Source organism: Bombina bombina, chromosome 9 (assembly GCF_027579735.1).
Source record: "Bombina bombina isolate aBomBom1 chromosome 9, aBomBom1.pri, whole genome shotgun sequence".
Lineage (NCBI taxonomy): Eukaryota > Metazoa > Chordata > Amphibia > Anura > Bombinatoridae > Bombina > Bombina bombina.
In genome coordinates this window covers 233176760-233200979 of record NC_069507.1, presented here as the reverse complement: position 1 = coordinate 233200979, position 24220 = coordinate 233176760, and the positions used below count along the sequence as shown (strand labels likewise).

The 24220-nt window shown below is 35.8% G+C and overlaps 1 protein-coding gene across 1 annotated transcript in view; it reads left to right on the top strand.

The window, feature by feature from the left end:
- ATRNL1 (attractin like 1) overlaps nucleotides 1-24220 on the top strand; it is a 1671159-nt gene that overhangs the window by 229838 nt on the left and 1417101 nt on the right. Inside the window, exons 4-6 of the mRNA XM_053692689.1 lie at nucleotides 861-989; nucleotides 2305-2513; nucleotides 8697-8871. Coding sequence (XP_053548664.1) covers nucleotides 861-989; nucleotides 2305-2513; nucleotides 8697-8871 — 513 coding nt within the window. The remainder of the gene's footprint in view (nucleotides 1-860; nucleotides 990-2304; nucleotides 2514-8696; nucleotides 8872-24220) is intronic.

Here is a 24220-nt window from a genome sequence, read left to right as displayed (position 1 = left end):
TTAGTAAATGTTGATGGTTTTACAAAGCATGTTTACCTGATTTGTTTGGCTGTTGTCAATCTGAGGCCAAACATAAATGATCTCCTGCACTGATCTGAATAATCACTGTGTAGCATGTAGGAGGGACAGGCAAAGGGCATTATATTTAAGTATTAAAGTGATAGCAAGCTAAACAAAATGAAATGTGCATGGGTGCACGTAACTTTGAAATTGAAGGAATTTTGCAATTTACTTTTATTAGCAAAAATGCTTCTAGTAAAAGTTTTTCTGCGGTATATGCACGTATGCTGTGAGGGCCATGCACAAGCTCAGATACCTATCAGTGGTGTGTATTGTGTCTGTAAAGACTTAATTTGTGCCATACAAGTCACTCATGACTCTCTAAAGGTGTAGTGTTTGAATACTAGTGCATGTGCCCTCACAGGATATGTGCGTATGCCGCAGAAAATCACTAATTACTTTTACTTCAAACATTTTGGCTAATGGTAGCATTTAGTAAAAATGCTTCTATTTCATATTGAACTGCACCTGTGCACTTTTCAATTTTGAACCTTCTATCCATTTAAATGTTAAGTTGAAAAGCATAATAAGCAGAGACAACTTACAGGAAAAGCAAGTCAAATAAGAAATTCACATGTCACATTTTTAAAGTTAATAAAATGAAATACAATATTAAAGTGAGTAATTAGAGTTAAATGTGATTCTGTACATAAAGCACGTGCAAATGATATGTTCAATACTGTAAAGAATTATTAGGCAATATGATATTACTGTCATTATTAAGTCTGTACTTTCTCTTGTTTTTAATAACTGCAACACTAAAGCACGTCAGTTTCTGATCATTTTCTGTTCTTTTCCAGTGGTCTGATTGTTCCAGAAGCGCCTGGGAATGAAACGGTGCCGGAGGTAGTCACCACATCTGGATACGCTTTACTTCACTTCTTTAGCGATGCTGCTTACAACTTAACCGGGTTCAATATTTTTTACTCGTACGTACTAAACCTTTATTACCAAAAGGTCAGCCACATTATATGCACAAAGGGGAGGGACGTTTAGCAACTCCTTTTTATCCAACAACAAAAAGTCACTATGCGTTAGCATGCTGGTTATGTTGAGAGCTACTGTATATAGCACAGGGTGCAACTAAATCTGTTTTTCAAAGGGGCAAAAAATGAAGTTTCCAAAATGAATTCATATTAAAGTAAACAAACAAATATAATATATATTGAGATATACTCATTTATCAACTGGTGGACAGACAATGTTACCAGCCAGGGAACCTGTCTTTAAAAGCACACATAGTGCAACTCCAATTCCATGTAAAAAAAAAAAGCTCTTTACTATCTTCACCGCCAACCTGAAAACCTGTCTATCCGTGTTTGGGGTAAGCAAAGCTGGGACAGTTGCCTCCTTTTGAAGCACCATTACATACTATAGACTAGCATAATAATCATGTGCACAATAAAAATACAATGCAATAACACTTATGTCGAATTTCAAACTAGCTGTAGATTTTTTTCTGAGAAATGTTCGTTTTCTTTCCATTACCCTGTCACCTGTATCACATGACAGCCTTCAGGCAATCACAGAATCATATACATATAAGATTACTTACTGGTGTCTCACTAATACAAGCCTCTCCAAGAACAGATGACATTTTACAAATGTCTGTTATACTTAATGGTAAATGCACCTTCAATAGAAAAAAAGTCTTTACAGCTGTGCTTTGTATATTCTAACTTTATAAACAATCAAAATATTAAAGGGACAGTCAAGTCCAAAAAAACCTTTCATGATTTAAATAGGGAATGCAATTTTAAATAAATTTCCAATTTACTTTTATTACCAATTTTGCTTTGTTCTCTTGGTATTCTTAGTTGAAAGCTAAATCTAGGAGGTTCATATGCTAATTTCTTAGACCTTGAAGACTGCCTCTAATCTGAATGCATTTTGACCACTAGAGGGCATTAGTTCATGTGTTTCATATAGATAACATTGAGCTCATGCACGTGAAGTTACCCTGAAGTGAGAACTGATTGGCTAAAATGCAAGTCTGTCAAAAGAACTTAAATAAGGGGGCAGTTTGCAGAAGCATAGATACAAGGTAATTACAGAGGTAAAAAGTGTGTTTCTATAACAGTGTTGGTTGTGCAAAACTGGGGAATGGGTAATAAAGGGATGACCTTTCTTTTTAAACAACACAAATTCTGGTGTTGACTGTCCCTTTAAGTATAAATGGTTCATTATATTGTTCTTCATATTATTGATTATCAGTGGTTGATAAATGTGTTTCTTTCTCCCCAGAATAAATTCCTGCCCTAACAATTGCTCAGGACATGGGAAATGCACGACCAGCAGTTCCATCCCCAGCAGGGTATACTGTGAATGTGACAAATACTGGAAGGGCGAAGCCTGCGACATTCCATATTGTAAAAATAACTGTGGTAGCCCCGACCATGGATATTGTGATCTGACTGGAGAGAAGCTTTGTGTGTGCAATGACAGCTGGCAAGGTGTGTCCAACCTCCGATATCTTGTCCTAAAAGTGACTTTCTAATACAAAAATAAAATGCTCTAATCCATTTGGGCTCTAGTGTGCGTGCTAGCTAAGGGCTAGATTACAAGTGGCACGCTATTTAGTCCTCGAGCATAAACATCACTAGTAATATTTTAGTAGATCTCATCCTATTGGCTGATTTGAATTAGAAGAATCAAATCAGCCAATAGGAATGCAAGGGACGCCATTTTTAAACGCGTACCTTGAATTCACTGTTCAGTGTATGGCGGTGATCGTACAAAGAGGATCCTCCACACTCCATGGCTCCGCGGTCACCGGTCCTGCTCTGCGCTTATCTCCGCTCCACGCCAGTTAGGTCCTGGATGAAGAGGGAAGAGGTCCCCGCTTGGAAGAAGATGTTGGCAGCTTGGAAGAAGACTTCACCGCCTGGAGCAGAACCTTCTCCGCTGGACTTCAGGAATGGTGACTACCTATTTGGGGGGTTAGACTTTTTTTTTTTAGATTAGGGATTTCTGAATGCCCTTTTAAGGGCAGTAAAAGAACTGAATGCACTTTTAAGGGCAATGCCCATACAAATGCCTCTTTAGGGGCAATGGGTAGTTTAGGATTTATTAGTGTTAGGTTTTATTTTGGGGGGTGGGGGTTTTACTGTTATAGGGGGAACTTAGTATTTTTTTAAGAAAAAAAAAATGTTTAACTCAGGGCATTGCCCTACAAAAGGCCCTTTTAAGAGCTATTGGTAATTTAGCATTAGATTAGGGGTGTTTTTATTTTTGGGGGCGTTTTTATTTTTGGGGGTGTTTTTATTTTCATAGGGATTAGGTTTAATTTTTTTATTTTTGATAATTTGGTTTATTATTTTATGTAGTGTTAGACTTGTTTTTATTTTTTGTAATCTTAGATTAATTTAAATTTAGTTTTAAGTAATGTTAGCTTTTTTATTTTAATTGTAATGTAGTATTTTTTAATTTAGGTAATTGGGGTTAATTTAGGGGGTGTTAGGTTAGGGGGCTTAGGGGTTAATAGATTTATTAGGAATACTGCGTTCTGTGGGTTTGGCGGAATAGTTTTATTAGGTTTGTTGTGATGTGGGTTAATGGCTTATTTGGGGTTAATATACTTTATTAGGTTTATTGCGATGGGGGTTAATGGCGGATTAGGGGTTCATAGGTATATTAGCTAGATAGCGATGCGTGTGAATTGCGGGTTAGGGGTTAATAGTTTAATTAGGCTTATTGAGTTGTGGGGGGTGTTGGTTTAGGGGTTAATACTTTTATTATTAGTTCCGATGTGGGTTTGATGGCGGATATAGGGATTTTACGTGTCGGGTTTATTTTTGGGAGGCGGGTTAGACTTTTACGGGAGATTTTATATATATTTTTTATTTTCTTAGGCGCTGGCAGTTTCTAGAGTGCCGTAAGTCACTGGCGACTCCAGAAATTTGTATTTACGCTCATTTCTGGACATCGCTAGTTTATCCGACTTACGGCACTTTATGAACTGCCGGCGGGGTTTATGTAATACCCCGATGTGCGCAGTGAAATTATGGGCAGCGTGGGTTTCAGCAGTTGCACTGAAGCCTGCACCGCATATGTAATCTCGCCCCAAATTTGTTGTCCAATGTCTTCTTGTCATCTTGAAAATTTATATCCAACAAACAATTATATAAAAATATTTTTTTTTTTCAAATGGATACACTGAATAATTAAAGCATTGATATTTTACTTCATGATTTTTTGGATATTTGTATATTTCTTTTTGATACATATAATAAATTGACAATATAATCAAAATTCAACTTTCATGATTCAGAGAGAGTATGCAATTTTAAACAAATTTCCAATTTACTTCTATATAATCACATTTCTTAGTTCTTTTGGTATCCTTTGTTAAAAAGCATACGTAAGTAGAATCAAACGCAGCAAAGCACTACTGAGAGCAAGCTGCTAATTGGTTGGTACACGTATATGCCTCTTGACATTGGCTCACCGGATGTGTTCAGCTAGCTCCCAGCAGTGTATTGCTGTTTCTTCAACAAATGATACCAGGAGAATGAAGCACATTTTATAATAGAAGTCAATAGGAAAGTTGCCTAAAAATTGTATGTTCTATCTAAATCGTGAAAGACATATTTTTTATTTCATGTCCCTTTAAAGTTACAACATTCAGTATAGATATTGGTTTAAATAAATGCCCAATCTCACCGGCACTACACCTGAGGAAGAGGCGTGGCCTAAAAATGAGTCATGAGCAGAGAGTGTGACCAGACTGACGAGTACTATGAGTACCAATGCAGCTCATTTCAATGCCACTATCACGTTGTCACTGTTTTATTAAAGAATGTTGCATACATCTCAGTATTGTGCACCTGACTCAACTATCCGCAATAGATTGTGAGAGGTTGCTGTATTAAGTAATCATTCAGAAACTGCTTTTTCTATGTGTGTGTATATATGTGTGTGTGTGTGTGTGTGTGTGTGTGTGTGTGTATGTATGTATGTATGTATGTGTGTGTGTATATATATAACAAAGTCCCAAGTATGAATGCGCCCTCCTGGTTCAACCACCTGGAAAATCACTCAAAATGAATATACCAACAAACAGTAATGTCTCAGGATTTTGCTAAAATAAGTCAAGTTTATTTTACGTTTCGGGGAGTACAATGTGAAGAAGGGGATTGTAGAAGGTTCTGAAGAAGGAGATTGTACTCCCCAAAACGTCAAATAAACTTGACTTATTTTGACAAAATCCTGAGATATCACAGTTTGTTGGTGTGTGTGTATATATATATATATATATATATATATATATATATATATATATATATATATATATATATATATATATATATTTTATAGATACACATTTTTTATTTTTTATTTTAGTGCCATCTTGTGGATATTATGTATATTACATCTCAAAACGATGTATCATGTTTTATATTACAAAATCATTCTGACAAAATTGAGTCTGAAGTCAGAGGCATCGCATGTGATAAGTATATTGTTTTTTTAAATACAAACCCCTGCTTAAAGGGACAGTCAACACAAAAATGTGTATTGTTTAAAAAGATAGATAAAGCCTTTACTACCCATTCCCCAGCTTTGCATAACCAACATTGTTAGATTATACTTTATAACCTTTAAACCTCTACATTTCTGTCTGTTTCTAAGCCACTAAAGACAGCCCCTTGATCACATGCTTTTTTATTAGCTTTTCACAACAGGGGATTGCTAGTTAATGTGAGCCATATAGATAACATTGTGCTCATGCCTGTGGGTTGTGCACAACACAGCACTAATTGCCGTAAATTCAAGTCAATAGATAATAAATTAAAAGTCATGTGATCAGGGGGCTGTCAGAAGATGCTTAGATATAAGTTAATCACAGAGGTAAAACGTATATTAATATAACAATAAACATTTTTGAGTTGACTGTCCCTTTAAGTAGATGGTTAACATTTGTTGTTGGATAATAATCTTAATAATTCAATATTGGTTACTGATTTAATCTGTATACAGTATGTTGGTTATATTGGATACCTGTATTCTTTATAAAATATAAAAATGCAAATACATATAAATTGCTATTAATTGTTATTGATATACATTCAATTTTAAGAGAGTATTTGGGGGTATCCCATAAAAAGTGATTTTGAGCATCTTAATTAGACAGATATTAAGCTATATAAGTGCTAGCTGCTAACAACCCCTCATCAAGAGCCATTTTACATATAGTTCACATAAACCTTCTACATTAAAATGTAAAGCTATTTATTAGTGATTGGAATTTTATTAGAATGCTATAATTACTACACTGCTCTGATGCTATTCCAAAAACCGTCACATTTGGTACACTTGAAACTTTAAATAAATATTTATTGATAGCGCTAAAGAGAGGAGACCTTGCATTTCTTTATACAGCTATAAACATTTTCTTGGCCAAAATGATCTTTCTTTTTTAGCTGGAATCAGCCTGATATATTTCAGGAAAATGCTTTGCTCTGTGGTAAGAACAATTGTGCTAAATTAGGTTGTCCCTGGGTGATAACTCGCTATGGAGCAAGCCATTAAAACATCATAGGCAATTCTCATAATACATACATCAGTATGAGATCCAATATACTCTATATACTCTTACAATGAGAACCCTAAATAAATTAAATCATTTTTTGACCCTGGAGCCTGGCAATGGCTATCATAGCTGTGCTCAAATTAGTTATTTAATTCTCTTAAAGGGACAGGAAACCCCCATAATTCTCATTCATAATTTGGATAGATCATACAATTTTAAACAACTTTACTTCTATTATCAAATTTGCTTCATTATCTTGTTGTCCTTTGTTAAAAGAACAGCATTGCACTACTGGCAGCTGGCTGAACATATCTAGTTAGCCAATAACAAGAGCCAAATGTGTGCAGGCACCAATCAACAGCACGTTCCCACTAGTGTAGGATATGTGCGTATTCTTTCAACAAGGAATGCCAAAATAACGCACAGTTGAAAATAGAAGTGAATTTAAAGATGTTTTAAAAGAACATGTTCTATCTGAGTCATGCAAGTTTAATTTTGACTTTTATATCCCTTTAATTGTACATAGAAAATCAATTAGAAAGAGAACTAAGGCCAGTGTCTTTGTGATCTCAGCGTGTCTGTAGGAAAGTATGTCAAACTGCAAAAGCAAATGTGTTATTTACTTAATAGAACATTGTCATTTCTGTTTAATGTAGTATGCTGGAAAATTTCTATTGATTTAAAGGGCCATAATACCCAAATGTTTAAACACTTGAAAGTGATGCAGCATAGCTGTAAAAAGCTGACTAGAAAATATCACCTGAACATCTCTATGTAAAAAAAAAAGATATTTTACCTCAAAAGTTCCTCAGCAGCCACATTCCATTGTAAAGGATATCTAAGCAGCATATTAGTGTGTCTGTCCCGGGACAGTTGAAAGGATGAGCCTTGTGCACTCTCATGTTATTTCCCTATTCAGTGTAACAATGAAATCTCATGAGAGTTAAGTCAAATCTCATGAGATCACAGTAAAAGAGTTCATGACCTCAGCACTGCTGATGCTGATTGGCTGCTGTTCATTCCTTCATTTTATTTTTACCTGCAGCTGGGAGCAGCTGAGTATAACTTTTTACACAGAACTTTGCTGAGCTGAGGAAATTGTGAAGTAAAATATCTTCCTTTTTTACATAGAGAAGCTCAGGTGATATTTTCCTGTCAGCTTTTTACAGTTATACTGCATCAGTTTCAAGTGATTTAGCATACGAGTATTATGTCCCTTTAAATATATGGTTTCATGATTTCTGTATGTGCAGATAGATAGATAGATAGATAGATAGATAGATATTTTTATTTAATTGATAGTAGCTAGACAATGTAACTCACTAAATTTGACAGATGTTCCTAGAAGTTATAATATTAATATTATCAGGGCTCCACCTAGAGGCAGTAACATAAATGGAATTTTGGCTTCATCTTAAAGGTACATACAACCCAAATATGTGCTTTCATGATTCAGATAGAGAATATACTTTTAAACAACTTTCTAATTTACTTCTATTATCTAATCAGTTTCATTCTCTTGGTATCATTTGTTGAAGGAACATCAATGCACTACTGGTTTCTAACTGAACACATGGGTGAGCCAATCACAATCGGTATATACATGCAGTCACCAATCAACAGCTAGAACCTAGGTTATCTGCTGCTCATGAGCTTGCCTAGATAAACCTTTCAGCAAATGATAACGAGAGAAGGGAAGCAAATTAAATAATAGAAGTAAATTGGGAAGTTGTTTAAAATTATATTCTCTATCTGAATCATGAAAGAAATGTTTTGGGTTTCATGTCCCTTTAAATTTGATTGTAGAAAATTGACATTAACCTTTAACAGATTAATTCATACACAACTTACAGGCTTGTGAATATGAACGGCACCCTTTTCTATTCATGATCTTTAAAATAAACACAAAAGCAACACAAAACAAACAAACATTTTGGACCCTTTTTAAGTGTTTCTGACCCATCTTATGTTACTTTAGACTGGAGACAATATGACACGAATATACCGAACTAGCTTTGTTCATTCATTTCATGCTTGAGGTTCCTTCTGATTCTGGCAGTTTGAACAGTAATTATTTATACAGCAATCTCTTTGTTACTTTCAGGCCCAGACTGCTCTCTGAGCGTTCCATCCACAGACTCCTACTGGATCCTTCCCAACGTGAAGCCGTTCAGTCCGTCTGTGGGAAGAGCATCTCACAAAGCCGTTTTGCATGGAAAGTTTATGTGGGTGATTGGTGGATATTCCTTCAACTACAGCTCTTTCCAAATGGTGCTAAAGTAAGTTATATTCTACCAGTGATTCTGTATTTGTAACACAAAAATAAATTATTAAAAATGTTAGAAAAATATATATTCTTTTGCTGGAATGGGACACCCCTCCTTTAAGTGCCTTGTGAATGTTGTTAATCTTTCTTCCTTTGCTGTGGCCAATTAGGGACAGATATATAATCAACCCTACACATATCAACCAATCACTGTACAGCATTTTGGAGGGTCAGGGTTCTGCATTCTGTGGAATGCAACCTCTCTGAGGGGGGCGGGGGGGGGGGGAGTGGTAACATTATAGCTTTCACAGTTATATTAAAGGTTAAAGGGACATTAAACACTTTGAGATGGTAATATAAAATGATAAACTGTATATATAAAAACAGCTCTGCAATATACTTTCAATATTTATTTTGTCCTCTTTGCCTGTAATTCCATTCTGAAATTGTAAGCTTTTCAGTTCCTGTTAGAAATGGAAGTGCAGAACACTGTTAAATCCAGCACAACCATTGGCTGCACACTCTAATGACCTATTTATAACGGTCCCTAATTGGCCACAGCAGAGAAGGTAACACAAGTTACAACATGGCAGCTCCCAGTGTTTTATAGACACTAAAACTTTACACTTATTTTGTCACTTTTTAAACAACTAATGAAACTTTAAAAAATACATCTACATGTTAGTTGTGGACTAATCTTTTCTTTGAATGCATCATTCTATCTAGCATGGATTTAGTGTTTAATGTCCCTTTAAGAAGGAAAAATAAGCTTGTGCATTGGATTTGTTTAATTATTCATAACAAAACATTTTAAGTGGAACAAAATTTTGAGTTTCACATCCCTTTTAGTCAGTTTTCACATATGTGTATTATATATCAGAGGCTTAAAGGACCATTATGCAGCAATGTTTTTGAAATGGCAATGTATACATCTACTGTTTAAGCACCCTTATAGAGTAAACAAAATATTTGTTTGTGCTACTTGAAGAGCAGAATGATAGGTTCATATCCTAACATCTTCCATAAATGTTAACAGATCATTTGTTTCCTTTTTATTTGAATGTTCTAAGCCATTTTTATTATTGATAGATTTGAATGTTCTGCTTGATAAAGTGTATGACACATTTGATGACAAAGAAGAGAATTAAAGGGACACGAAACCCACTTTTTTCATGTGCAGTGTCCTTTGTTGGCAGGGATAAGCAGGGATAAAGCCAATCCAGCCAAATTCACTCAAAAATGGGGTGCTTGCTCAGTCAGTTAAGCCCCCAAATACCAGGCAATACAAGGAACATGACAACCACAGACAATCATTTGGGCCTTAAATAATTACAACTGGAGATTGTTATAAATAAGAATACACGTTCTAGCACTCTGTTCTCCTAAATTATTGTATGGTGTAGAAGTTTAATCATAAACAGTTACAAAATAAAACTTTATTAGAAGGTACTTAAAATCAGATATAAGATGTGTATAATGCTCAAAAGAGCTCGATGTCTGATAGGCACGTTGTATATATTAATTTGACCGAAACTGAGGGACTCTTGTGCAGATATCCCTCATTCAGTCATTGTGAAGTGTCATAAACAATACCCTGACTTAGTAAGTCCAATAAAAACTAGATACTCTCAAAATAATCCCTAATACAATATAAGGGCGTAAATAAGAAACCGGTCTTATTTATTATATCACTGTTTGATTTAATTATAAAACAATTTGTGCAGTAATTTACAGATATGAGTACTTTTGTGGAGCAATTTTTCCATCCTCTATATACATCACTCTGAATCACATATTGTGTATAACAGTAATTATATTAATGATGTTTGTATAGAGCCTCTATGAGTTTATGATTGAGTTTTATATATATATTCTCCCAAGCTCTTGTGAGTAGAACTTAATACTATTTGTATAAGACCTCTGTGGGTTTGTAATTGGTGTTATATATATATATATTCTCAGGTTCTTATAAGTTAAACTGCTGTATGTTGCAGCATCTTGGAGGACATTAGTTAAAGGGACACTCAGGTTAAATTAAATTTTCATGATTCAGATACAGCATGTAATTTTAAACAACTTTCCAATTTACTTCCATTAAAAAAATGTGCACAGTCTTTTATATTTACAATTTTTGAGTCACCAGATCCTACTGAGCATGTGCAAGAATTCACAGACTATACGTATATGCATTTGTGATTGGCTGATTGCTATCACATGGTACAAGGGGAGTGGAAATATACATAACTTTGAAATTTGTTATAAAAAAATCTACTACTCATTTGAAGTTCAGACTAAGTGATATTGCATTGTCTTGTTATCTTGCATGTGTTGATTATGCAAATCTAATGTGTTGACTGGTCCTTTAAATCAGTATTTGATGTTCTGCCTGTATAAGTAATACTGCACTTGTATTATTGAACACTAGAGGGTAGTATTGTATAACTAATGATAGAGGAAAATTGGAAACAGAAAGCTGAATCTCTGTGTAACGATCCCTTGTTGGAATTATTAAAGGCAAGTTTATTTAAATTGATTCACTATATTTATTACAGCTTATCCAAAGGGAAACTCTAATAGTTATTGGTAGCAGTAATATGGTTACTGCTACCAATAACTATTAGAGTTTCCCTTTGGATAAGCTGTAATACATTTGTACACTATTATAGTGAATCAATTTAAATAAACTTGCCTTTAATAATTCCAACAAGGGATCATTACAAAGAGATTCAGCTTTCTGTTTCCAATTTTCCTCTATCATTAGTTATACAATACTACCCTCTAGTGTTCAATAATACAAGTGCAGTATAACTTAATATTTATACAGGCAGAACATCAAATACTGATTTAACTAATGTCCTCCAAGATGCTGCAACATACAGCAGTTTAACTTATAAGAACCTGAGAATATATATATATATAACACCAATTACAAACCCACAGAGGTCTTATACAAATAGTATTAAGTTCTACTCACAAGAGCTTGGGAGAATATATATATATAACTCAATCATAAACTCATAGAGGCTCTATACAAACATCATTAATACAATTACTGTTATACACAATATGTGATTCACAGTAATGTATATAGAGGATGGAAAAATTGCTCCACAAAAGTACTCATATCTGTAAATTACTGCACAAATTATTTTATAATTAAATCAAACAGTGATATAATAAATAAGACCGGTTTCTTATTTACGCCCTTATATTGTATTAGGGATTATTTTGAGAGTATCTAGTTTTTATTGGACTTACTAAGTCAGGGTATTGTTTATGACACTTCACAATGACTGAATGAGGGATATCTGCACCAGAGTCCCTCAGTTTCGGTCAAATTAACGAATTAACATATACAACGTGCCTATCAGACATCAAGCTCTTTTGAGCATTATACACATCTTATATCTGATTTTAAGTACCCAATTTTAATCAATTCTAATAAAGTTTTATTTTGTAACTGTTTATGATTAAACTTCTACACCATATAATAATTTAGGAGAACAGAGTGCTAGAACGTGTATTCTTATTTATAACAATCTCTAGTTATAATTATTTCAGTTTCTGTCCATACACAGCACCTGTGGGCTTTCTTTAAACAGTATAAGGCCAACTGAATATTAGGATAAGCCCTTCTCCATTGGTTATCTTGAGTAATGCCAACTCTTTTTCATATTTCAGCAATCATTTGGGCCTTGCCAATAAGGTGCAGCCATATTCTTCTAAGTACACTGGGAAATGAGTCTACGTCTGGTTTCCCCCATCACCCTTAGGGAGACCTCCCTATACAATACACAATACAAATGCATACAAAGAGAGAAGCGCTCTACCAGGAACGAACAAAAGATCATTAGCTTGTTCTATGGCAAGTTACCACCTAGTTGCAGCCTCATTTAGCCCAATTGTGCTTTTCACAGAGGAGACCTTTCCTGTAGTACAGTGTTTCCCAACCACGGTCCTCAAGTCCCCCCAACAGTCCTGGTTTTCATTATAGCTGAACCAGTGCACAGGTGAAGTAATCAGCTGATCAGTAACCAACCTGCGCTCATCCTTTAGATGATTATTTCACCTGTGCTCTAGTTCAGCTATAATGAAAACCAGGACTGTTGGGGGTACTTGAGAAACACGGTTGGGAAACACTGTTGTAGTATATCAGCCTGATCCCACCTAGCAAGGACAGTCCAGGCCCAAAGTACCAGGCAACTCTCCTCTGAACAAGGAACATGACAAACCCAGACGATCGTTTCACATAAGTGAATATCACAAACCATTTTAAACTCAAACCACTAAAATTTGGACCAATCCCCATCCAAGATAAGGACCCCATCCAAGATAAGGAAGGAGCAACATTACATCATCAGTCTACATATCTTTCAACATATGGGACATCATAAACTACAGTAAAGTTCTATTCTGTGAAAAAGCTTTACTGGGCTAATAGAAGCTGCACCTAGGTGGTAAATCTCTAAAGTCTAACAATGTTATTGAGCTGGTTGTTCGTTCCTGTGAGTGTGCTTCTGTATGTGTTTATTATGTCTCCCAAAGGGAAAAAGGGGCAACCAGACGTGGACTCCTTGCTCAGTGTGCTTAGAGAAACATGGCTGCACCTCACTGATAAAGCCCAATGAAGGCTGAAATGATTGTCTGGGGTTGCTGTGTTCCTTGTTCAGAAAGGAATTACCTGGTGTTTCGGCACTGGACTTGCTGTAATAGAGTTCTACTCTGTGAAAAGCATTACTGGGCTAATAAGAAGCTGCACCTAGGTGGTAAATCTTTAAAGGACAGTCTAACAATGTTATTGAGCTGGTTGTATGTTTCTGACAGTGTGCTTCTTGCTATCTCTGTGTATAAATATATATAAACAAACACACACATATACTTTTGAGCCCTTTTTGGTCAAATACCTAAAAGCAAGAAAAAATATTTTTATTTAATTTCAATAATGTTTTTTTAGTGTGTATGTACTGTAAATATTTTATCTTCACATAGGGGGAAATGTTCTATGTATTTTTAAATAGATATTTCTATATGTATATATCTATATATATATATATATTTTACAAAAATACATCCGATATATACAAAAATATATATTTAAACATAAAAAGAACAGTGTGAAGAACACTTGAATGTAAAAGATTCATAACTAACTTTGGGTTAGCGCAGTAGGTTTAACTCCTGTCGGGTTAGCGCTCGATCGATAGTCTGTGGTCCTGAAGTTTGCACACGTTTGATTTCACTCGCTCATAAACATAACTTTCAACTTGTTATATGTGCGGTAACACTCATGCTCATATAAAGTTTACGTTCAGCTTTTATAACTTATGGTTTTTGCTTCGAAATACAGGTGGCCCTCGTTTTACAACGGTTCAATTTATACCGTTTCAGAATAACAACCTTTTTTTCCAGTCATGTGACTGCTATTGAAAAGCATTGAGAAGCAGTGCATTTATTAAAATAGCCAGTAGGTGGAGCTGTCCGCTTGTGTTGCAGCAAAGCCAAGCAAGCTGAAATTAATCAGTTTAACCAGACCTGAGCTATCGAGCACATTTCAAAGGAACAAGATCTTCCTGTCTATAAGTCAGTCCAGATTGGAATGCATAGAAAGAACTGTTTGCAGAAAAATGCAAGTGAAGTCCGTGTTGTGTGATTATTTTATTAGGTTTATAATGCTGTTTAGCAAATGTTTTTGTTTATTTAACTTAGTTTAATTATATATTCTGTGTTGTGTGATTATTTTATCAGGTTTATAATGCTGTTTAGCATTTAAAATCTTCATTTCAAAGCTTTAAAAATAATGTATTAGGTGTTACTTATGACAATTTTGAGAGGGGCCTGGAACCTAACTCCCTCACTTCCCATTGACTTACATTATAAACTGGGTTTCAATTTGCAACGGTTTTGATTTACAACCATTCCTTCTGGAACCTAACCCCGGCGTAAACTGAGGGCTACCTGTACTGTTTTAAACACAACTCCTTTATGGGCTAGGACACAGTAAGATAAACCACTCTTTGTTCATGTCCCGGTCTACTCCAGACTCATGTCTGCTCCTGAGCCGACCTAACTTTACTCTTCAATAAATTATACCAAGAGAACAAAGTACATTTGAAAATAGAGATAAATTGGATAGTTTTGATTTTCATGTTTTAGAGATTTTGACACATACACAAAATATATTCCCACATTTATTACAGTCATGGGATATTTTCTTACTTAAAATATTGAAATTCAGTTGAGTGAAAAGAAGAAACCTTCCCATGTAGGATTGTCAGACTGTGTCAGTGTGTATTACATTGTATCGTGAGTCAGATCATAGCATCATGAAGCATAGGCCGGGTATCAGAATAAGTTTAGGAATACTATAAATATATATATACAGTATATATGTGTATATATATATATATATATATATATATATAACAAGAGGCATATAACCAATCAATAACTAGCTCCCAGCAGTGCATTGCTGCTTCTGAGTCCTACCTATGTATGCTTTTCAACAAAGGATACCACAAGAACAAAGCAAATAAATAGTAGAAGTAAATTGGAAAGTTGTTTTAAATGACATGCTCTATCTGAATTGTGAAAGAAAAAATGTGGGTTTTATAATCCTTTCATTTCCCTTTAAACATCATTAAACAAATTCTGTAAGATAGGTTTTCTGCTGCAAAGCCAGTTTAGGCAATGAGCAGTAAATCTGATGAAAATCTAGATTACAGAATGTGCTTTTTGGCCTCACTAACGCACAAGCACAAGAAGCTTTTAATGTCTCTTTAAAATGAAAGTAAAAACTTTGTAATTCATATTTTCTGCTGTTTTAGCAACATATTTACAGAGTCTGAAAGTTACCTTGTTTGCTGCAAGTGTTTTTCTGTGATCAAACTCCACCCTCTTCTTTGACACTGGGATTGTGTTAATAAAATCTCATGTTTGGCTTTAGCAGAAAAGATAACAAGCTGCAGGTTAGGGACAGGCATGGGGCGAGTTAGGCTTGTGAAGTCTGAAATCTGCTCTTTCTGTTTTTGGGACAGGGAAATCCAAAAATTTCAGACCTAAATTACAGGAAAAGGAAAATTAAATAATAAAACTATATTGTAAAGTTGTTTTACTAAAGTATTTACTGTCCCTTTTAATGGTTAAGTGAAGAACAGTGTATCCAAACATATGTACTGTATTCTTTGCTTACAAGATTACTAATTTGGGTGTGTTTTATAATTTGAATTTAAAGGGGTATGAAACTCAATTTTTTTTCTTTCATGATTCAGATATAGTATATGTTATTAAATAACTTTTCAATTTATTTATTAAATTGGTGTCATTTTCTTTGTAAATTTTGTTGAAGGAGCAACAAGGCTCTACTGGGAGCCAACTGAACACGTGAGGTGAGTCAATAACAGGACACGTGTGTGCAGCCACCAATTAGCAGCTAGCTGTATGTAGTGCATTTCTGATCCTGAGACTACATTGGTATGTTTTTCAACAAATGATACCAAGAGAACAAAGCACATTAGATTAGAGAAATCAAATGTAAAGTTATTTAAAATTGCATGGTCTGTCTGAATCATAAAAGAAAAAATGTGGGCTTTGTGTTCCTTTAGCTTCTTTTAACGTATAGATAAAGCTATGATACACAGGAATTTAGATTAATTTGAATTGGAGCCATAGATGCACAATGCATCTAATTTCTCTCTACATTTTAACATTATTTGTATTTTTTTTGTACAGATGTGTGATTATTGGGAAAAAGATGTGTATTTGTTAGCAAAAGAAGTGCATAATATTTATTGTGAGCAGAGCATAAATAATTTAGACATGTACACAGCGGAAAAAATTCATTTTGGACCAATTCAGATTTTTTCGAATTTCGTTTCGGATCTATTCAACTTCGGATACATTTGAATGTATTTGTTTTGGATTCAAATAAATTCGGATGTATTCGTTTTGGATTCGATTGGTAAATTCGGAAGTTCCGTATGTGTTATGTTGATTCAGATGGCTCCAAGTTACACAAACGGAATTATTTCACTGTTCTATTTCATTTCACCAAATCTCACTAAATTTAATTTTTATACTGAATTGTGATTAGTCCATGGCCATTCGAATGTAACAAATAAAGCCGAACTAATTTGGATTTATTCGTTACAAATGCATTCGGATTGGTTTAGTTTTGTTGCTAGGGTAATTCGGAAAATCTATTTGAATCTCCAAATTTGTTGTCCGAATTTCTATTTGGAACGAAACGAAACGCACATGTCTAAAATAATTGCTTTATAGTGGGAGGGGTTGTAAACCTGTGGCAAATAGCATAATTGCTGCACTCCCCTTCGGACTACCAACACACAGCTTAGTTTAAATGACTGCAATTTATTTGTCTTTTAAATCAATAATATGAATCACTAATTAAGTTTTAAGTGTGTATATTATGTATACTGGGCTTTTTTTTGTGGGGGTACTTGCCAGTATTGAGTACCCCCACATGTTCCAACTCATAACAGGTAATATTTGTAATCATTATGTAAATACTCTAGTTTTCACATTAGACATTGTAAAAAATGTCCCTTTGCTTTTCTCAAAGTTACTGAGCAGAATATATTAATCAATAACTACCGGCATCTTTTTTTTTTACAAAAAAAAAATAATCACTGCATATATATATATATATATATATATATATATATATATACATATATAAACAAGTAATAGAGAGACACACTTAACTGAGACAAAACAAAAGCTGTTCAAAAACTGTTCACAAGAACAGTGCCACTCAGGGTGCAGTCTCTTTTAACACACTATGATTTTCACAGAAAGAATATCCTGTAGTGTATTATTCTGACCCTTCTCAATGGCAGTCCAGCACTAAAATACCAGGCAATTTTCTTCTGAACAAGGCAAACCATACATTTTAGCCTTCTTGGTGTCATTGCATCTCTCTAACTCATGTGTGCAAGGAGTCCACATCTGGTTTCTCCTTTTACTCTTAGGGAGACCGAAGAGCAATTTACATACAAACAAGAAATAGATGCACTCAACTGAGACAGAACAAAAGCTAGAAAATCTTCTGTGCTTGTTCACAAGGCCAGTGCCACTCGGGGTGCAGTCTCCCTGTGAAAAGCATTACTGGGCTAAAAAGAAGCTGCACCCAGGTGGTAAATCACCATAGAACAGGATAACAATGTTATTTTGATGGTTGTTCGTTCCTGTGAGTGCGCTTTTCTCTGTGTGTATTATGTCTCCCAAAGGGAAAAAAGGGCAACCAGACGTGGACTCCTTGCTCAGTGTGCTTAGAAGAATATGGCTACACCTCACTGATGAGGCCCAATGAAGACTGAAATGATTTTCTGGGGTTGCTGTGTTCCTTGTTTAGAAATGATTTACCTGGTATTTTAATGCTGGAATGACTGTAGTAGGTGGGGTCAGACAGATATTCTACAGGAAAGTTCTACTCTGTAAAAAGCATTCCTGGCTAAATAGAACAGGCTAACAATGTTATTGAGCTGGTTGTTTGTTCCAGTGAGTGTGCTTCTATCTCTGTATATGTGTGTATGTGTGTGTATATATATATATATATATATATATATATATACAGGGAGTGCAGAATTATTAGGCAAGTTGTATTTTTGAGGATTAATTTTATTATTGAACAACAACCATGTTCTCAATGAACCCCAAAAACTCATTAATATCAAAGCTGAATAGTTTTGGAAGTAGTTTTTAGTTTGTTTTTAGTTATAGCTATTTTAGGGGGATATCTGTGTGTGCAGGTGACTATTACTGTGCATAATTATTAGGCAACTTAAAAAAAAACAAATATATACCCATTTCAATTATTTATTTTTACCAGTGAAACCAATATAACATCTCAACATTCACAAATATACATTTCTGACATTCAAAAACAAAACAAAAACAAATCAGTGACCAATATAGTCACCTTTCTTTGCAAGGACACTCAAAAGCCTGCCATCCATGGATTCTGTCAGTGTTTTGATCTGTTCACCATCAACATTGCGTGCAGCAGCAACCACAGCCTCCCAGACACTGTTCAGAGAGGTGTACTGTTTTCCCTCCTTGTAAATCTCACATTTGATGATGGACCACAGGTTCTCAATGGGGTTCAGATCAGGTGAACAAGGAGGCCATGTCATTAGATTTTCTTCTTTTATACCCTTTCTTGCCAGCAACGCTGTGGAGTACTTGGACGCGTGTGATGGAGCATTGTCCTGCATGAAAATCATGTTTTTCTTGAAGGATGCAGACTTCTTCCTGTACCACTGCTTGAAGAAGGTGTCTTCCAGAAACTGGCAGTAGGACTGGGAGTTGAGCTTGACTCCATCCTCAACCCGAAAAGACCCCACAAGCTCATCTTTGATGATACCAGCCCAAACCAGTACTCCACCTCCACCTTGCTGGCGTCTGAGTCAGACTGGAGCTCTCTGCCCTTTACCAATCCAGCCACGGGCCCATCCATCTGGCCCATCAAGACTCACTCTCATTTCATCAGTCCATAAAACCTTAGAAAAATCAGTCTTGAGATATTTCTTGGCCCAGTCTTGACGTTTCAGCTTGTGTGTCTTGTTCAGTGGTGGTCGTCTTTCAGCCTTTCTTACCTTGGCCATGTCTCTGAGTATTGCACACCTTGTGCTTTTGGGCACTCCAGTGATGAAATAGCTCTGAAATATGGCCAAACTGGTGGCAAGTGGCATCTTGGCAGCTGCACGCTTGACTTTTCTCAGTTCATGGGCAGTTATTTTGCGCCTTGGTTTTTCCACACGCTTCTTGCGACCCTGTTGACTATTTTGAATGAAACGCTTGATTGTTCGATGATCACGCTTCAGAAGCTTTGCAATTTTAAGAGTGCTGCATCCCTCTGCAAGATATCTCACTATTTTTGACTTTTCTGAGCCTGTCAAGTCCTTCTTTTGACCCATTTTGCCAAAAGAAAGGAAGTTGCCTAATAATTATGCACACCTGATATAGGGTGTTGATGTCATTAGACCACACCCCTTCTCATTACAGAGATGCACATCACCTAATATGCTTAATTGGTAGTAGGCTTTCGAGCCTATACAGCTTGGAGTAAGACAACATGCATAAAGAGGATGATGTGGTCAAAATACTCATTTGCCTAATAATTCTGCACTCCCTGTATATCAGTGGAGATAACATTTGTGAGAGTGCACCTTTAAAAATGTATATATATATGTGTATACATACACTGGCGTTCAAGAGGTTGGGATCACTTAGAAATGTCCTTATTTTCTATGAAAACATACATGAAATTAGTTTGAATAGGAAATATAGTCATTGACACAAAGTTAAAAATAATGAATTTTAAAGGGACAGGCAAGTCCAAAATAAACTTTCATGATTCAGATAGGGAATGTAATTTTAAAAAACTTTAAAATTTACTTTTTACACCATTTTTGCTTTATTCTCTTGGTATTCTTAGTTGAAAGCTAAACCTAGGTAGGCACATATGCTAATATCTAAGTCATTGAAGGCCGCCTCTAATCTGAATGCATTTTGACAGTTTTTACCACTAGAGGGTGTTAGTTCATGTGTGTCATATAGATAGCATTGTGCTCACTCACGTGAAGTTACCTAGTCAGCACTGATTGGCTAAAATGCAAGTCTGTCAAAAGAACTGAAATAAGCGGGCAGTTTGCAGAAGCATAGATACAAGGTAATTACAGAGGTAATACGTGTATTATTATAACTGTGTTGGTTATACAAAACTGAGGAATGGGTAATGAAGGGATTATCTATCTTTTTAAACAACAAAAAATCTGGTGTTGACTGTCCCTTTAAGTAAAATAATAATTGTGTCCTTCAAACTTTGCTTTTGCCAAAATAATCCTAAATGTGCATCAATTATAGCCTTGCAGACCTTTAGCATTCTAGTTGTCAATTTGTTGAAGTAATCTGAAGACATTTCTCCCCATGCTTCCTGAATCATCTCCCACAAGTTGGATTGGCTTGATGGGCACGTCTTACATATTATATGTCGAAGCTCCTGTAACAACAGGTCAATATGGTTAAGATCTGGTGACTGTGCTGGCCACTCTTAAAGACAGAATACCGGTTGACTGAAGCTTTCCTAAATAGTTCTTGTGTAGTTTGGAGCTGTGCTTTGGGTCATTGTCCTGTTGTAGAAGGGAAACCAAGAATAATTTGCATAAATAAGAAGATAGAGAGACACACTCAGCTGAGACAGAACAAAAACTAGAGTAATTTCCATGCCTGTTCATTTTCAGTGACATCCAGGCTGCCTACTTTTTTAATACACTATGCCTTTTCACAGAGAAAAAAATATCCTGTAGCATATCAGTCTGTCCCTGCCCAATAACAGTCCAGCGCTGAAATACTAGACACTTCTTCACTGAACAAGAAAATCAACAATCACCAGACATACATTTCAGCCTCCTGTTGGCCTCATCAGTGAGGTGCCAGTGCATCTTTCTATGGCATGTATGCAAATGAGACCACACCTGGTTTCCCCTTTTACTCTTAGGGAGACCTAAGAACAATTTGCATAAATAAGAAAATAGAGAGAGAGATGCACTCAGCTGAAACAGTTCAAAAGCTAGAATAACATCCATGCCTGTTCATTTTCAGTGCCATTCAGGGTGCATCATCTTTTAGCATACTATGCCTTTTCACAGAGAAAAAATATCGGTGCTGGACTGTCATTGGGCAGGGTCTGAGGTCTGACATGCTGCAGGGGTGGGCAATTATTTGCCCTCCAGATGTTATGAACTACATCTCCCATAATGCTCGTTCAGCCATAATGCTGGCAAAGCATCATGGAAGATGTAGACCAAAACATCTGGAAGGCCGATAGCTGCCCACCCCTGTGCTAGTGGATATTTTTTGTTTGTGAAAAGGCGTAGTGTGCTCCCTGAGTGGCACTGAAAATGAACAGGCATGAAAGTTATTCTAGATTATGGTTCTGTCTCAGCTGAGTGCGTCTCTCGGTCTAGTTTTATATACTGTGTGTGTGTGTATATATATATATATATATATATATATATATATATATATATATATATATATACACACACTATATAATGGATTTATAAGAAAAAAATAACTTTACTATCCTTTTAAATTTGAAAAAGAATGTATCACATACACTCAAGATTTATTTTAGAAGATTATCACCAATTTCTGAGCACATGCTCAAAAAGCTTCTCCACTCTTTATCTAGAGGCTCAGAGAGGACACGGGGCGTACTTAGCCTGGTGTCTGCTACTGGCTTAAAGGGACAGTACACTGTAAAATTGGTTTTATATGAATGTATTTTCAGCGACTTGTTATACCAGCTGCAGAGTATAACATTTATGAGAAATTACATTTTCGGTTTATTTGTGTATCTGAAGTAGCTGGTTTTGTGCTTTTAAACCACAGCCTATTACAATGGGTTGAGCTTCAGGTAATATCAGATCTCATTATGTTATCACTTTCATGTACAAGACTTGCTTCCTTATCTTATATTTGTCTGGAACACCAAAGCTCAATACATAGAGAGAACAATGGAAAATTATAAATTTACTACTTGACTATCATGCCCCCCACTGACAGTGTAATCTCTTCTGCTGGCTGTGTTTACTTAGGCCTAGATTTGGAGTTTTGTCGGTAACGAGCCGAAAATCTAACGCCCGCGTTTTTCTGGCCGCACCATAAAAATAACTCTGGTATCGAGAGTCCACATAAAGGCTGCGTTAGGCTCCAAAAAAGGAGCGTAGAGCATTTTTAATGCAGCTTCAACTCTCGATACCAGAGTTGCTTACGGACGCGGCCAGCCTCAAAAACGTGCTTGTGCACGATTCCCCCATAGGAAACAATGGGGCTGTTTGAGCTGAAAAAAAACCTAACACCTGCAAAAAAGCCGGGTTCAGCTCCTAACACAGCCCCATTGTTTGCTATGCGGTAACCCTTCCGACGTCTGCACTTAACACTCTAACATGTACCCCGAGTCTAAACACCCCTAACCTTACACTTATTAACCCCTAATCTGCCGCCCCCGCTATCGCTGACCCCTGCATATTATTTTTAACCCCTAATCTGCCGCTCCGTAAACCGCCGCTACTTACATTATCCCTATGTACCCCTAATCTGCTGCCCTAACATCGCCGACCCCTATATTATATTTATTAACCCCTAATCTGCCCCCCACAACGTCGCCTCCACCTGCCTACACGTATTAACCCCTAATCTGCCGAGCGGACCTGAGCGCTACTATAATAAAGTTATTAACCCCTAATCCGCCTCACTAACCCTATCATAAATAGTATTAACCCCTAATCTGCCCTCCCTAACATCGCCGACACCTAACTTCAATTATTAACCCCTAATCTGCCCTCCCTAACATCGCCGACACCTAACTTCAATTATTAACCCCTAATCTGCCGACCGAATCTCGCCGCTATTCTAATAAATGTATAAACCCCTAACGCTAAGTCTAACCCTAATACTAACACCCCCCTAAGTTAAATATAATTTAAATCTAACGAAATTAATTAACTCTTATTAAATAAATTATTCCTATTTAAAGCTAAATACTTACCTGTAAAATAAATCCTAATATAGCTACAGTATAAATTATAATTATATTATAGCTATTTTAGGATTTATATTTATTTTACAGGTAACTTTGTATTTATTTTAACCAGGTACAATAGCTATTAAATAGTTAAAATAATTACAAATTTACCTGTAAAATAAATCCTAACCTAAGTTACAAATAAACCTAACACTACACTATCAATAAATTAATTAAATACAATTGCTACAAATAAATACAATTAAATAAACTAGCTAAAGTACAAAAAATAAAAAAGAACTAAGTTACAAAAAATAAAAAAATATTTACAAACATAAGAAAAATATTACAACAATTTTAAACTAATTACACCTACTCTAAGCCCCCTAATAAAATAACAAAGCCCCCCAAAATAAAAAAATGCCCTACCCTATTCTAAATTACTAAAGTTCAAAGCTCTTTTACCTTACCAGCCCTGAACAGGGCCCTTTGCAGGGCATGCCCCAAGAAGTTCAGCTCTTTTGCCTGTAAAAAAAAACATACAATACCCCCCCCCCAACATTACAACCCACCACCCACATACCCCTAATCTAACCCAAACCCCCCTTAAATAAACCCCCTTAAATAAACCTAACACTAAGCCCCTGAAGATCTTCCTACCTTATCTTCACCATACCAGGTTCACCGATCGGTCCAGAAGAGCTCCTCCGATGTCCTGATCCAAGCCCAAGCGGGGGGCTGAAGAGGTCCATGATCCGGCTGAAGTCTTCATCCAAGCGGGGCAGAAGAGTTCTTCCATCCGATTGAGCTTGCA